Genomic DNA, 16,828 nt, shown 5'->3' with positions numbered 1-16,828 from the left:
GGATGCAGGTTTGCTACACATGCGGCGGCGGAGGAAACGGTGACGGTGGTTTGGTTTGGTGAGCTAAGTGCGGCTTTCGACCATGCTTAACGTATATATGTATGTACGCTGAGAGAGAGAGAGAGAGAGAGGGAGAGAGAGAGAGAGGGGAGGGGAGGAGGGCGGATTCTCCCTGAGTCTTGTTTGGGTGGTTAGGGACAGTAAATTGGAAAGCAACACACACACACACACACATTTAAAAACACACACACACACAGAGGAAGGACGTTGCACATCGGTGAGGCCTCTAGACGCTGATGACACGTTGATGGGCGAGAAGAGAGGAGCACTCTGGTCCAGATGAGCAGGTTCTTCAGGTCTATGTAGTCAGTTAATACATTAGGCAGCAAGTAGACACACACACACACACACACACACACACACACACACACACACACACACACACACACACACACACACACACACACACACACACACACACACACACACACACACACACACACACACACACATACACACACATACATAATATACATACAGACACTCCTTTGATGTCAATGAACTACCAAAGATGTGTGTCTGGATTGTGGTGAGTCTCTTTATGATGTTGAGTAGATGAGTCCCCACAAATACACTTTGGCATGTTTGTGTGTGTGTGTGTGTGTGTGTGTGTGTTTAATTCTTGCATATGTACACAACATGGCCGCACAAGGCTCGTCTCTTTGGGCCTTGTCCGCTGTCTCTTTCACTCTCTCACACACACACATACACACGCACGCACACGCAGACTCCTCCCCTCCTCAGCGTAGTAGTGCATGCGTGCAAACGTAGGAGGAGGATGGGGAGGGGGAGGCTGGGGGGTGGAGGAGGTGTGTGTGTGTGATGGGGGGTCAAATGCTGTTTTCCAGTTGGCTGTGGTGGTTAGGTGTGTGTGGCGAGTTCTGCTCGTTGAGGAGGAGGAGCGTCGTTTCGTCGGGCCCGTTCTCCGTCGGGGTGGAGTCTGCGCCCAGGTCTGTGATGGTGGTGTTGGCGGTGGCGGGGGGCGTGGTCTGATCCATGCGGACCGTGTTGTGGCCGCTCTCCGGGGATTGGGGAGTGCTGTCCAGACGAGACGCCATCAGGCCGTTCTGGTACTGGGACCGTGTGATCTGGAGGAGAGAGAGAGCGGGGGTGATGAAGGTGAGACGTTTGCGGAGTTTAGTTCATACACCTGGGAACAGATGAAGTGAGGATGTGCACCTTTTCTACAACTGTTTAAACCAAACTTGTCAATATTTCTTCTTATTATTATTTAAGTCTTATTTATTGTATTTATGTCCTTAGTTATTTATTTTCCTCTTTTTCCTCTGATTGATGGGTTGGGAGCACTGTATGTTGTTCTGTTTGTTTAACCTCAATAAAAAAGTATAAAAACAAACAAACTTAAAGGATTAATAATTAGCATATATCCAAAATCTGATATTTCTTTTTCCTCTGTGCCTCCGTTGTTTGTTCAAAAAATGTAAACGTGATATGTTCCTTCCGAACTATTCCTTTAAAAGGGATGAGAAACATTTAAGCAATCTCCAAGTGCTACAGAGCAGAAAAAAAGGTTCAAAGGAGAACCTATAAAAGACACTTAGCAAAATGCTTTAGTAAAAGATAAGTTTTTAGCTCTCTTTTAAAAACATCTGCAGTCTGTGGAGCCCTCAGGTGGTCAGGGAGGAAAAGGCCCGATCACCCATGGTGCGGAGCTTGGTTCTTGGGGGCTTGGAGGGTGTTTATGTTTATGTTTTCAGAACGGAGGGTGCGTGAGGAGGTATTAGGGGTATTTATTTATCATAAATGATTAGATGTGTATGATTTGTATAACTGTTGTTTCACTAGTATTTAAATCCCTACATTCAAGTGTGAAGTCAAGTCTATCTTCATGTTGACATCAAAGCTACTGCACATATTTACAAGTAACTTTTTTCATTAATTTGGGAGCAGTCCTCTTTGATATAAGATGATAAAAGATGAAGATGTTTCAGACCAATCTCAGTTTAACTGAGGCCTCGTCCGCTCAAACCATCATTTACTTAAAGTCTGTGGTCAGTTTTGATTTTCTTTGGGTTATTTCCACCAGTGGCAGTTCACTGGTAAGATGACTGTATTTAGCAGAAGTGACGTTGTCATGGCAACATAATAACTGTTTTTAAGAATAATTTCCCCTTATCATTACATAGCATACCGGACATACCATACAAACAACTCACACACCGACACAGACACAGACCGACACACACCGACACACACAGACGGTTTGGTCAAATTTAAAAATAAATGTATGAATAACTTGCACACATTCTTTTCTTGTGGATGCAGAATAAAATTTCTGCTTTTAATCCATTTTGAGGGAATATATTAAAGAATATGGCAAAAATGTCTAAGTGGTGTAACCAGAAAAACTTTGTACCAAATAATTAAACTCGCTTAAAAACGCTAAATTCTCAATAAAACACCACATCAACTAGTTTGGCATGATCTTACATTATAACTTTTTATATTAAATAAAGGTAATGGAATACAATTGTTCTGAATATTACATTTAATCTGGAGAATGATGGAGATCAAAAATCAATCAAAATATGTAATATTTGTGGTTACACCATTTGACATTTTCAGGAGCATTCAATCTTACTTTTGGTGAAAAAAGGTGCAAATGTCATTTCAAATGACATAAAACCATCAAAAACACTAAATGTACATTTTAACAAACCTGATTTTAAGATATATTTGAATTGCCCATCTTGCTAACTCTTATTTGTCACTGACGCTTCAACACCTGCCCGCCAACCAACAGAAACAGGTATTTCCTGTGGCCTAAATTCTACTATTACAAATAATAATGATATACAAAGTGGTTTGGTTGTCACTTTCTAGCCTGTTAAGGAAAATATTTGGTTCCCCCGCTGTGGCTGCTTCACACACTCACTGACTGTAAGAACACCGAGGACTCACCTTGACGAACTGCAGGTCGGTGAGGGCTCGGACGTAGAAGTCAGGCGTGTACTGCTGCGCCGGGATGCTGTTGTTGAGCTGGCTGTTGCTGCCGCTGACAGACAGAGATTCAGTCCTGTCGGCTCCGCTTAGAGAGGCTGTGCGGTTCAAGCCACTGAGGTGCGACGGCGAACGAAACTCTGGAAATATGCGCACACACACACACACACACACACAAACACAGACACACAAAGAAAAAGATTATTAACATGTCTTAGCCATCATGGGACAGAACTGCGTGTTGAAGATCTAACAGGCCGTCCTGAATACATAAATGAATAGGAGACGTTGTTTATCACTACAGAAAGCTGCGGCGTAGCTTTTAAGCTTCTGCTTCAAAGCCATTCATGAATTTATGATGCAAACACAGATCAATGGAAGACGCTGTGAGCACAAGATGCAGTGTGAGTTCAAATGCAGGTTAATAATAATGATATGAATGGATAGGACTACTTAATGAAACACATAAAAATAATAATAATAATAATAATAATAATAATAATAATACAGTCTAAATAAGTGTTGAATATAATCTGTGAAAGGAGGAGAGAGACAGATGGTGGCTAGAAAAAGGCGGTTAATGTTGAGTTATTTCATCTGCTCAAACATACAAGCTCATGACCAACTCTTGGTCTCAGTATCACGGCAGCAAGTCGAGTCCCTCACACACTCAAAAAGCAGTGACACACACATAAAAAATTTCCAGTAGCAATAACAAGCAGTGACTCAAGTTTACTGTTATAAAGACGAAATTACACAAACAACCAGACTCATAGTTTCACACGCACAGATTTCAAGTAAAACAGGTGTTTTTGCAGAATGGCATGAAGTGCATGATGCAAGATAACAAACAGCTCATTATAACAGAGGTGGAAACAAGTAAAACATGGTGATCACATAAGGCTGGGTGATATGGACTAAATAGGGTTAGGGTTATCAAAAATACTGCAATATCGATAGTAAGGCAATGTTGTAGGGATGAGTACTGGTGCTTTCACAAAATATGAACAGAATTAAATGTTGGATAAATAATCGTCAGTGGATATAATGAATAAGTGGGTTAAGACATTTGGTTGTTTTTGTTGTAGAACTAAAGCCCTGTTGTATTAATAATAAATGTACATGGCTCATCAGATTACACTAAGGATGTTCTTGATTTACAAAAAGTCAGAAAAATCACCATCCTAGTGTCCCAGAGCCCAAAAGCCTGCAAAAAGAAATGTTTAGCATTTTTGTTTTAAAATGGTCTCGAATGATTCAACTGTAATTGTAATAATAATAATAGATGGATGGGTTACTAATCCTTACAGCTCTATACAGTATACAGCTGTAACTTTAGGGTTTGGGTATTAAAGGGTTAAAAGCACCTAATTTTAAAATAAAGCAACTGTCTTTTCATTTGTCCATTTACACCAGGCTTATTTTTTGAGGGTTTCAAAGTAAGACAACATCAAAATAGACTTTTAGATCAGATACACAAAACTAGGACTGATTCCAGCAGGTTTTGTCCTTTCCTGTTTTACTCTTAGTCATCGTTATAAACAGTCTCTTAAAAAGGTAGACTATGCAGGATTTTCCTCAACATACAACGTACAGTCTCCTACAAAAATATTCCCCGTTAATCATCACTTATGACTCATTAAAAGTGCATGATGGTGCATTTATCTGCAGAGACTCCACCCTCTGCCCTTATTTTGCTATATGCTTCTGGCATCGAGCTTTCAGACGCCAGATAATAAGGTGTGAGGTCAGGACTCGTAGAGTAGTGACCAGGTTACATTGCCGTTTCCGTCTCACTTTTCTGCTCTCAATTAGTGTTGAAGATGTATAAAGAGAGCAGGTCCATGTCTGTATCTCTCTTTGTCTCTCGCTCTGGTGTCTTTAAGTCATGAAAGAGAAGCCAAATTTGAATGATTGATCCGACCAATCCTGCATAGTACGGCTTTAATAACACCTAATAATCGTGCCTAAAACACTTCCGTTCGCTCTTTAATTTCCACCTCTGCTCAACCAAACTACTGAAACCATGATAAGTAACATTCAGGTGAATCATCCAGCCGACAGTTTGGTTTGACATGGTTACATGCTGATTTCACCCAAACAAAACTGTACTGTTGAATGTGTCACACACGCACTCACACGCACGTTCCACACGCAAGCTCAAAACCACAAGTGTATTATTACCAGTAGGTGTGAGTCTTCCAGCAGGGGGCCTCAGTGAGTCATAGGAAACTGTTTTACCTGGACACGTCAACTGCGTTAGCTTTTCATGGAATTAATCTAGCTAGTGAAATGCTGGATATCTACGACTACGTTCTAGTTAGTGGTTAGACTTAGTCATGAAAACGTTTCTTCATTATGTCGATATTGAAGACAGGAGATCCAGTAGGGAACCTTTCTTTAGTTAGATAATTTTATCTTTTGCTTAAAGGATATGGCTAGCGATTTCCTTTATCTTTCTTTTTATCTCAGGTGCAGAGCCAAACCAATGGTGAACTAATCTACTTAAAAGTGTTGCATCCAAAGTCTAATATATTATATTTATCTGTGCCATAGACCTCCTAATTGTCCAAAAAATACAGATAGGCAGGGTAGGGTAACTTTATTGATGGGGGAAATTTAAAATTGACACAATATTTTCAAAAGTAACAGGACAGTGGCTTTTGGGGTCTTTGAAGTCGTTTCAAACCGAACTTCTGTGATTGTAACCTTTTGTGACCAATGAACATGTCACCCAGTGCAGCGGTGCGGATCATTGATATGTTTTAATAGTTTTTGGACAACAGTAGAGATCTACCAAACGGAAAAATAAGATGTATCAGGTTTTGGATACACACATAATACTTTGTAAGTAGAATCAGTTAATTATTGGTTTGGCTCTGCACATGAGATTTTTTTGACAATAAGAAAAATATAGAAAATTGACAGCCACATCCTTTAAGAGCTATGGCTCTCCAAATCGCTCAGGACTCCTCAAGCTTTTCCAGCTATGATGGTCTCTTAAAGGCTTTGTGACACAGTAACAGAGTCCTGTTTATGTCATGTAAACTTTTATTGACATAATTAGATGAGAACCATTGTCAAAACTTCTAAATACTTGTATTATGTATTCACAGAGCATTTCACTTCACTGTTTTCTTAACCTTAGAAGCAGAAACTACATACTTGTTTACTCACAGTTAGCCGAAGCATTAACTAAACTGACTGATAGTCTGATTTATGCTTCTGCAGCTTTCCATCAAGGCTTTTTCTTTAAAAACTTTTCTGCCTTGGCTGCAGTTCAATTACTGTTAAAACACAGAGAAAAGGTTGTCTACTGGATCTTCAAGAATAATCACCAGGGAGGTTTTAAAAACAACCGACTTCTGGCTGTGATCTGGTGCCCGCAGAGTGATTAGTGTTTTTAAAATTAAGATGAAGGAGTGATGGACCAGATTCCAAAGAATAACCATCACTACCCGCATCCCACATCGTCTAATGAAAAGTCCCAGAGGCAGAAAGGAAAAAAAATACTCATCTGCTACGAGACAGTTTAACAAACAATCATGAGTCATATTCTCAAGAAGCAGGACTGAGTAGATACTGGGATTACATTTAGAACTGGACCTTTTTTTAGTTTAAGTTGAGGAGAAATGATTTTGTACTCTACCAAACTACAAACTATTTCAGCTGTTACTGCGATTTGATCATGAAAACTAGGATTGATACTACATCATGAAGATGAAGGAGAGGAAGAAAAAACATCTGAAATAAAAATCCCAGGCTGCATCTCAATAGCTCTGTATTCTCCTTCCTTATTTTTTTTAATTTAAAATCAGAAACTTATAATGAATTTAAATGTAAACAGTGAAGTTAAACAAACAGGAAGCAACCATCTTAAGCTATTGGGATGCATCCAAAGTTGATGCTGCAGAGAGTGGACAGATTAACCCCCTAGAGGGGCATCAAGTCCCGTCTGGGTGTCTCATGATGTTATCCTATCCTGCTCCGTCTTAGAGGCGATCATTTTCTGTCTCCAAGCGCACTCGCAGTTCAAGATTTGCGCTGACATTTTGGCAGATACACTCTTTGATCAACCTTCTCACTGTGCCTGTTTCACATCTGCATCTCCGCTGTGTTCCAGGTCTCCATCGCATTATGCAAATACTGTCGTGAGCTGTAAGATTAGTGTTGGCGTCACCTCTAAATAGAGACAACCTGCACGACTCATCTTCCTCTTTCTTTCCATATTTTCAAATCCATGCTGAATTTCTCGGTTAATTCACAACATGAGAGTGAAATCTTAACTTGTTTCACAGACTAAAATCTTCTCCACCAATTTCTCTTAATCATTGAATTACTCTGAAGTGCTCTCACACAAAAAATATCATTTCTATTTCTGTAATTTACTGTCTCCCCTGCATATCTCAGCCCTGATCCCCTTGCATTTAGTTTGCAGCTTTCAAAGACATTTAAACTGTTCTGCATATATAACATCTTCTCACATCTAAATACTGTAAAATATGATAAATAAAATAATTAGTTTGGAGTATAGACTTTAGGCTAAAGAAAGCACAGTGATGAAACTACTTCCAAACCCTGTTCACACCTGGTAATACTATATGATCAAGTATCTAAATATTTTATCTGGGTAAGGAAAAACACTGTGCACATTGTGAATAACAGACAGATCACAGAGGTTTCCAGATGTCTTGTGATTCATATACAGTGTGTATATTAGTAAGTAACATACTGTACGCTGACCCGTACCTGAATATTTTTGTTCATAGCTTTAAACCTTCTCACTGCCTCCTACTCATCAGCTCAGCAAAAAAGAATGTAAATAAAACAATGACTCAATAAAAACAGGAGTGCATGAGGTTGAAAGGAGCTTATTTGCCAAAACTGTCATTTGTAACTCTTTGCTGTCCTAACAGTGAATTAAACTGCTTTCTTTGGACATGTTGCACCCTTGGCCACAACACAATCAATGATGTCATAGCAGGTGATTCGAGCATCATTGATGGGAGCGTGCTCACGAGTGCAACTCCTTTCTTTCAGCCCATAGAAAGCAGTGCTGGAGACATATTCTGCCCTCTGTGACTGGGTGTTAATTTACCCTTTTCTAATTTCTAAAGCAACATGTGCAAATGTTTCTAAACCACACCTGGCGAATCAAGAGCCAGGCCTGTTAACTCAACTCTAACCCGCCCCCCCCCCCCCCCCCCCCATCCTTGGTGTTAAAAGGACCCAGACATGCCGAAGGTTACCTGGCAACCGAGAGAACAGAGAAAACCTCTTAAAGGAGAGGTGGCGAGGACGAGGTGCAGCCACTGAGAGGAGAGAAGGAGGAGGTTTTCGATGGGACACAGGGAGGAGGGGGGGATGAAGGGGAGGGAGGGAGAGTCAGTGAGACAATGGGAGACAGAGAGACAGGTCTGCTTCCAGACTGGGTGAGGACATGCAAAACCATGAAGAAACTCTGCTCTAGAGGAACATCTCGTCAGGTATTTTCCTCGAGATGTTTCGCACAGTTTCTGAGAAGGACATTTCTCAGAAGCAAAGAGGAACACCTGAAAGTTTAATCTATTAATAGTCGAGTAAACTGGGTGAATGAGCCTTGGAAATGAAAAATGTAAGTTTCATATACAACACAATCTGTATTTCAAGGTCCTGAAAGAGTGAAGAAGAGAGAAGGAAGAGCAAATAGGAGAGGAAGAGAGTAATGCTGGCATCAGATGATTCAACATTTATGCCTTTTATAAGGAACACATCAGGGCAGAAGTTGAAGGCAGCCTTTAAGGGTCTTAACTCCAAGTGAAATCACCTGCTGAGATCAGCTGAAATGAAAATATGTTCACCGTTTGGCCTAAATGAAATACAAGTAATTGTTGCCCTAAACGACACTTTAAATGGCTTCTAATACTTACTTCCTTGTATTTGGCCACGCTGGTTTATCACTTAATATGTTGTGGGCAGGATGAAGAAACCTGGTTAAATGTAGTGCAGTGATGTGTATCATGTGATTCATGTTAACATGTTACCTTCCTCAAGCTGCATGACTTGCAAGGGTGATCGAGCAGAGCAGCCTCTTTTACTTCACCATTTACGCACTCTTGCTGTTTTTAGTCAGAGCACGTTGTAGATGTAAATAAACGGAAAAATGGCAAACTGTCAACCTGACCGTTGTCAGATGAGGTTATTATTGGGTCAGTTTTGTGTTGTCTGATCTTGGCATGACTGGGTGTTCAGGCCAAAGGTGCATTAAATATAAATGCAATGAGAGCCGCGTGAGAGAACAGGTGCTTTTCAGATGTTACAACATTATCCACGAAGGCCAGTTTGGGTAAAACATCAATGAGTGTGTCTACACATTAAACACAGAAAGATTGCACAGCAGTGAATGAAGAAGGATTTCAGTTCATTCAATACTTGAACTCTCTCAAAATGACGGCCAGGTAAGTAAAAATATAATTTTGTTGAAAAATAATTTACCAGGAATGTATGCATGTGGATATTTGACTGGCTCGTGTAGTGTGCTGCTGTAGGACGCTGCAAATGTTCAGCAAAGATCAACTTTTTTGCCAAGTGTCAGTCTGAGCGCAGCCTTCGAGTAGAAGATGTAGGTTTAGAAGAAAAGAGACAGAAAAGATAGACTGACATGTAAACAGACATGAAAGGAGAGGTCAAACTGACACAAACGGACAACAGAGAGACAAGCTGACGGCCGCATGTCATCAACAGGAAGAAAACATCACAAAACTGAAAAACTGGCAAATAGAAGAAAGATAAGAGTGATGTTGTATTTAAGGGAGTGAAAACTGAGTGTGTGAGAGAGAGAAAAAGAGAGAGAGAGGGAGGTAAGGAGGGGAGGAGTTCAAAGGTCATCAGCAGGAGAGATTTCAGCAACCAGTTAGGCATTTCTCCCTGCTGCCCCATCCCCCATCCAACACATGAACGCTCCCCGTGAACTCAGTGAACTCTCTCTCACACATCAGAGAAACATTTCACTCCTCTAACTTCAAAAATAGGCTTTTATTCTAACACAGTAAAAACATCACTTTTTTTTCTCTGCTGGGCCTTTTTAACTGATATAATTTAATTTATTAAACGCTCTCTCTGTGTATCATCTGTTCATTCACTGTTGTTCACGAGCAAGTCATCGAGGTCACAGACGAGGAGGTGAACGAGGGCACGCTGCACCTGAGGAGTCTGTTTGCATGTGTTCGTTTAACTCCCGTATTTGTTAACGTACGCAGACCAGACCTCACCTCTACCACTTAATTAAATTATATCACATGCTATAACATGTATCTAAAAAAGAAAAAACAAACCTTTTAAGTTTAATTTCCTTGCTTAAAATACGACGAGGTAAACACCAACCAAGCATGTTTGAACAAATGCTGTGAATCAAAACCGCAGTGAGTGTGAACATGTGACCACAAACCTGGCAAGATTTAATTAAACAAGTAAATTATAGAAGGTTTTAAGTAAAATGGTGTAAAATGTGTAAACAAATTCTCAATAATTTTTAATAACTATAATATAAATTAAATCTTACATATTGTGAACGTATGTGTTTATATGTTTTATTTTGGGTCATTGGACTGCTTTAAAAAAATGTATGTGTGTAATTATTACATTTTCCACCAGGTGGTGCTGTTTATCCTGTGATAAACCCTTTCATACTATTCAAGGTCAAATTTGACTGGTTGGACATTTGAAAGTAAAAACATCACATTTGTTATGGCTGGACCTTTCCTAATGTGACCCACAGTTTACAAAATGGAAATAAAATGCATCATTTGTTTCATTTTTGTGCAGCTGATACCCATTTCTGTACACGTAAATGTACAAATTTGACCTGTGTTTATTACAAAAATCATCATATTCTATAAAAAGACTGTAAAATAGTGATTGTAAATGTCTTTTTTCTCCATAAGATTAATCAAACACTTATTAATGATTGATGGGGAATTTATAAATGTGGTGTAGAGACTAATTATGAGTCAGTTTATGAGCAATATGTGAGGGTTAATAGTAACTGGATGTAAATATTACGCTGCAGTTGTTTACTGAGAGCCACACAGGTTAACTTTGGTTTCAATAAAGTGTTTTAAGTGCAGTAAAATGCATAAATCATAACGTTTTATCTTAACTACATTCTATATAAACTATCTTAATCAAATAATTTTAAGCTGCTGCCCAGAGAGAAGTGTCAGATTTTTTAATACCATGTAAATGATGCTGACTCTCTTATTTTTTGCACATCTCATCACTCAGCACAGTTTTCTCTCTGCTCTAAGGGAAGCTCCCTCATGTACTGAAGGTCACTTTTTATGTAATAGTTTTAGTCCTTATAATTATATTATTGTGTGATTGTTTTAAGGCATACATGTTACACTTCATTTGTATTCTACTACTACAATTTAAGTGCCTTATCTTTTTTCATCCTTCAGTCCTTTTCTTCATGTGAACATGCTGGTAATTGATGTATTTTCTTTTAAAAGCAAGAAAAAAGTCAGCACACTGCAGCTCCCAATGCAGGTAGATTTGAAGCTCAGTGCTCTTCTTCAGACCTGCTCTTCTGCTCTTTTCTTGCTTTTACACATTTGTTATTTAGTCCAGCACCTGTGTTCTTACTCTGAATGTGTGTGTCTACCACAAACCTTTTTAATCAATGTATGTCATTTAATTTTTTCTCTGTCTGGTAATGTTGTTTAATTCTTTGCTTTTCAGGTAAACATTTCAGCTCTCAGATCTTCAGGTGGATGCGCTGTTGGTTTCAATGTGTGTGCAGCAACGCAGCTCATCTGCCTGCTTTCCATGCAAAGCGTTTATAGTCTCAGCATTTCTAGGCAGTTCATTTCAGCTTCAAGCTTCGACAGTGTTGCAGTTCAGCTCTCAACTTTATATCAGCAAATCATTTCAGTTCTTAACTTCTTCGGGTGGCGCACTTCAGCTTCCGACTCTATGGCTGCTCACTACTATGAGATGTTAAAGCTTAAAGCGCAATACAGAAAACTTATTTTCTAGTATTTAAGAATCTTTTAAAATCTACTGATTACTACTGAGCAGCCTTGTGAAAATCGTTGATATCATGCTGTGTTGACATTTGAAGCATATGCTGCACCTGTCCACCAACCGACATGTAATCAAAAACTGTGAATTTCAGAACATATATTGCCTTTTGCATTATGTAAAATGTGCATATTTCATGTAATACAAAGCTTTTTATTTTATTTTAATACCTCAACTCAGCATATCCACTAGTATTAAGAATTGATCCAACATTAGTGCCCTATTCTTGCCCAAATATAAAGTTTGTATTCTTCACCAGGTGGAACTCATTAAAATTTTATTTGAAAAAGAATCTGTATTTTGTTAATGTGAGATCCACTTAGTAAAAATCAGTTTTGGCTCTGATACCTATTCAGAGGTTCAAATTGGTGCATCTCAATTTATAGAATACTGGAATAATATCACCTATATTTATCTATCTAAATGAATAGATTACATAAGTTTGTAAAACCTAATATTTTACTGGCTGCAGGAGGCTGTTGTCCTCTAACATCATACCACTAGGTGGCAGTAGAGCCCTTTAAATCTGACCCATTACACTGTAAATACTAAAGTAATCATAGTAGATCAATTCATTGTGAAGTAATATTGAACAAATACTACGAGCCTATCCGAGGATAAGAGAAGAGAAGAGGAGAAAGGCAGGGAGGAGAGGAGAGGAGGATGGTGGGGGGAGAGATGGGGTAGTCGACTCACCCAGTGTGGGGGCACTGAGCGCCATGACGCCGTAGTAAGAGAACGGTCCGGTCTCAAACTTCATGTTTTCATTGCCGGCCTCCACCTCAACTCGTCCCTGACAGAAACAACACAAACAAAAATGGACAATGTGAGACAGAGTACAGCTTTATGATCCTGAGACTCATTATTCCTTTATTAGCATAAACACAGTAACATAATATTAGAGCAGCAGATATCATTTTCCTCATTAATTAATTCTGTTAAATATCTGAACTAATGAGAGTATTGGAATTTATTTTACAATATGATCAGCAAAATAGACTTCAAGAATATATTTTTTATTATTTACTTGTTTATATAATTTAGGCATCAGTTATACTACAGAGTACATTAAGAACATCTTTATATTCCTTTATTACCAAGTCCATTGAAATCAAGTGATGGACGACAAGCTTCAGTGTATCTATAACAAACGTTTTTTCCCACAGTGGATTATAGCTGAAGTTCATTCTGAAGAACATGTTTATAGAAACTGATTTATTTTATGTTAAAAAAAATGCAAAGAAAAGTGCAAAAGCTCAGTGTTTCACAAAAAAATCTAACATCATCATTTAAAGTCATGAGAATCACATTTTTAGGCAGCTTATCAGCTCAATTAGGGTCCAAAATCTGTCCAGTAACAATGACTTGACGATATCAACCTATCAAGAAAGACATAATACTGCCTTGTAACTCTGACATTGGGATTTTTTTGGAGGGGGTTGCACTGTTTGGCCAGCAGAGGGCAGTACAATCACAGCTCAAACCACAGTGGCCAAGGGTATTTTATTAGTGATCGACTTCTGGAAAGACCCTTAATCATTTGGGGAGGGAAACATGTAAACTATGCCCTTGTTTAAACACCAGTGAAGCACTCTATAAATCAGGATTCCTAAATCTGCTGAGTGGCATGAGCACAGATGGGTGATGTGAAGCAAATGCAAAGAGAGAGAGAGAGAGAGAGGGGAAAAGGAGGAGGGGGGTGTGACCAGACTTAATAGAGGCTCTTTGTAAAACTTAATTCAAGGGTGCAGAACACATGAATGGATAAATTAGAGACAGGGATGGAGATAGAGCGATGCCAGGACAGAGGAGAGGACAGAAGGAGGCCTCTGTGTTGGTACAGAGAGTTGGCCCGAATCGGCCCGCTGGAATGTGTGAACTGCAGCAACAACACAGCACAGTTAATCCACACTGTCGTCCCTCCTTCCCTCCATCCCTCCATCCTCCCCCCATCCCCCTTCACATGGACTGAGCTGATGAAAGCAGAGCAGGTGGTAAAATAGAAGAGAAACCAAAACAGAGAGGGCAAATAAGACATTGCATTGGGGAGGTCGCTACGTGTCTAATCGCTGATGGTACAGTCACAGTCACATTTTATAAAAGTTTTCAATTAGAGTTCCAGATAAGTCTCTTTTCATTTTACTCTGCAGAAGTTAAGAAGTTGGATTTAAAGAGATTAGGCTCTGCTGGACCTTTTGTACAGAGTCATTTTGTGCTGAAAAGTCTTTCTTATATCTGTGCAACATTAATTTAAATTCTCGTCAGGATTTTAAGGCTTCCAAGCATATCAAATATATAATAGATGAAAGATTAATAGTTACTCTATTTAAAATGTAATAAGTAATGTAACTATTTCAATTATTTAATCAAAGTATTGTAACTTATTACAGTTGATTATTTTTTCTAATTTTCAAACAAGGTTAAAATTACATGAGGAAAAATGTATTTATTTACTTGCTTTATCTGTAAGGAAACATGTAAACTTATAAGCATAAATGTTACATCTAATTTCCATCTGCAGCCCCTCGGCAGGTCACGATTAAAACATTATGCAGCTAATACTAAAGTTAATATAATACAGTTACACACAGAAGCAAGTCACACACAATGTCAACGAGAAATTACAAATATATTCTTGACTATAAAAGCAAAAATATTTTGAGAAGACCAATTAAAATATCATTGGATTCAGAGCGGAGTAACTTTTAGCAGACTTTAACTACAGTAAGCACTTATTGAGCACATTTTGGGATTTTTACCCCTTACTTTTCACTTCAGTTTTTGTTTGCTGATTTATTATGTTTGATGTACTGTTGTTATTATTTTATGTGTCTTGTAAAGTGCTTTTGAGTGCTGTAATGGATTAAAGTTACATTTATTGTTTTATTAAATGACATAATGCTGTTACATGTAACTAGTTACTCCCCAACACTGACCATCAGATATGGTGCAACCATTTAATGAAGCATCAACAGTGTGTTGGAACAAGCAGAAACAGAATATGAGTTATGCCGTCCTAAAATACAAGCTTTTCCTCTATAAATGTAAAAATGTGTATGAAAGTTTGTTTTAAACTTTAGGGGGAAAATGATAATGAGGTTAAACGCTGCAACCTTGAAATTTTACAGACATTACCTAGAGGCGCAAATGTCCAAATCAGTCGGATCAGACATTAAAAAGACTTTACCCCGGCTGGCAGCTCACTAGCACAAAGCCTGAGTAATGTCCGATTGAGTCTGTGTGTGAATACGGTCGTGGATTCTCCGGAAAATGTCTGAGCCTGATTTTCCAGACATTGCTCATAGTTCATATGTAAAAACGGCGTATGACTCAACTGTATGTGACACCTGCTGACGGAGGTTTATAATTCCACATCCAGAGATCATTAAGCTTATTTCACATTAACGAGTCAATTTAATCAGACGCTCATAATTAAGTTTAATATAAGTTTATCTTTAAGATCTCCTGGTATGAGCTGTTATGACAGAGCAACCGTTTACAAACATAAACTCCTGCTATTTTAGGGTGCGTGCCAGATTAGAAACCTGGCTTGGATATAACAGGAGAGGCAGGGGGGGATAAGGGGAGGGGTGTGTGTGTGTGTGTTAGCGTCTCTGTCACTAAACAACTCACAACATCTCCCCGCGGCTCCGCAGTGAGAGCTTCGCAACTGATGTCAACACTGATCAGAGCTAAACTCATTTATCCTGTTGCCACGGCTACTTCTCTGCCACAGCGTCTACATTTAAAGCACTAATCTGACTATTTAGCCGGTTTATTTTTCTCACAGCGACCCTATTTTGACTATATTCAGTCTTGTTTTTAATTTGATATCATCCCTCCAAATCCTGACAGGATAGTAAATTGTCAAAAAATAAACTGAAGCATCTTTTTCAGCACACTCACTGCTTGTTTTATGATCTTAAATGACACTTTATCATAACATTTTGGGGCTTACTGGTCATAATTCTTCCTTATTTATCATCTCTCGGGCTGCAAAAATGATTTATATTGCTGACTAATGTGTTAGTTGCATTTTTAGTTAATCAATCAACTGTTTGGTTTATCAAATGTCCTAAAAAGGAGGTGGAAAAAAGCCAATTAAAAGTTCTCTGACGTCTTTAATTTGCTTGTTTTTTCAGATGAACAGTCCAACAGAAAGATATTTTATTTTCTATGATAGAAGACAGAGAAACACAGCAATTCCTCACATTTTAAAGCCAACTTTGGGCATTTTTGCTTGATAAATGGCTCACATGATTAATCGGTTATCAAAACATTTGGTGGATTAATTTTATTCTTTGATCAGTTAAGCATGAACATCTTTTCTCTCTAACAGCAGAAACCTGTGGAGCAAAAATAATATGGGAATTTTATTATGATAACCCCAAAAAGGAAATACACTCATGTGTGTGACATGTTTTGAATACTTTAGATGTTTGGAGGTTGGTGCCTGTGTGGTGTGTGTGTGTGTGTGTGTGTGTGTGTGTGTGTGTGTGTGTGTGTGTGTGTGTGTGTGGAGTGTCCGAGTCAAAATTGTGCCATGTCATGTCTTTATGCTTGTGCTTAGTCCACATACTCACAGCCAAGAAGCTCATTAGCTTCCCTGCTAACATTAGCTCGTAAGATAAACACAACTGTCATCATGGATTATTCTCTTTTAGTCTTCTGCTTTCCGTCTTTCATCATGATTCAGCTTCACTTTTAGTTTTTAGTTTTTTAATGAGGACAATCTTCCCATCTGTCA

The 16,828-nt window shown here is 38.7% G+C and overlaps 1 protein-coding gene across 1 annotated transcript in view; it reads right to left on the bottom strand.

Annotated features, from left to right (window-relative positions):
- Positions 1-890: 890 nt before the first annotated feature.
- Positions 891-16,828, bottom strand: part of LOC128364546 (metal transporter CNNM4) — a 57,251-nt gene continuing 41,313 nt past the window's right edge. Inside the window, exons 5-7 of the mRNA XM_053325095.1 lie at positions 12,778-12,874; positions 2,983-3,161; positions 891-1,148 (exon numbers count right to left, since the gene is read on the bottom strand). Coding sequence (XP_053181070.1) covers positions 891-1,148; positions 2,983-3,161; positions 12,778-12,874 — 534 coding nt within the window. The remainder of the gene's footprint in view (positions 1,149-2,982; positions 3,162-12,777; positions 12,875-16,828) is intronic.

The sequence above is a fragment of the Scomber japonicus genome, chromosome 9, assembly GCF_027409825.1.
Source record: "Scomber japonicus isolate fScoJap1 chromosome 9, fScoJap1.pri, whole genome shotgun sequence".
Lineage (NCBI taxonomy): Eukaryota > Metazoa > Chordata > Actinopteri > Scombriformes > Scombridae > Scomber > Scomber japonicus.
The sequence above is the reverse complement of the archived record's forward strand: the minus strand, read 5'-3'. Positions and strand labels throughout refer to the sequence as shown.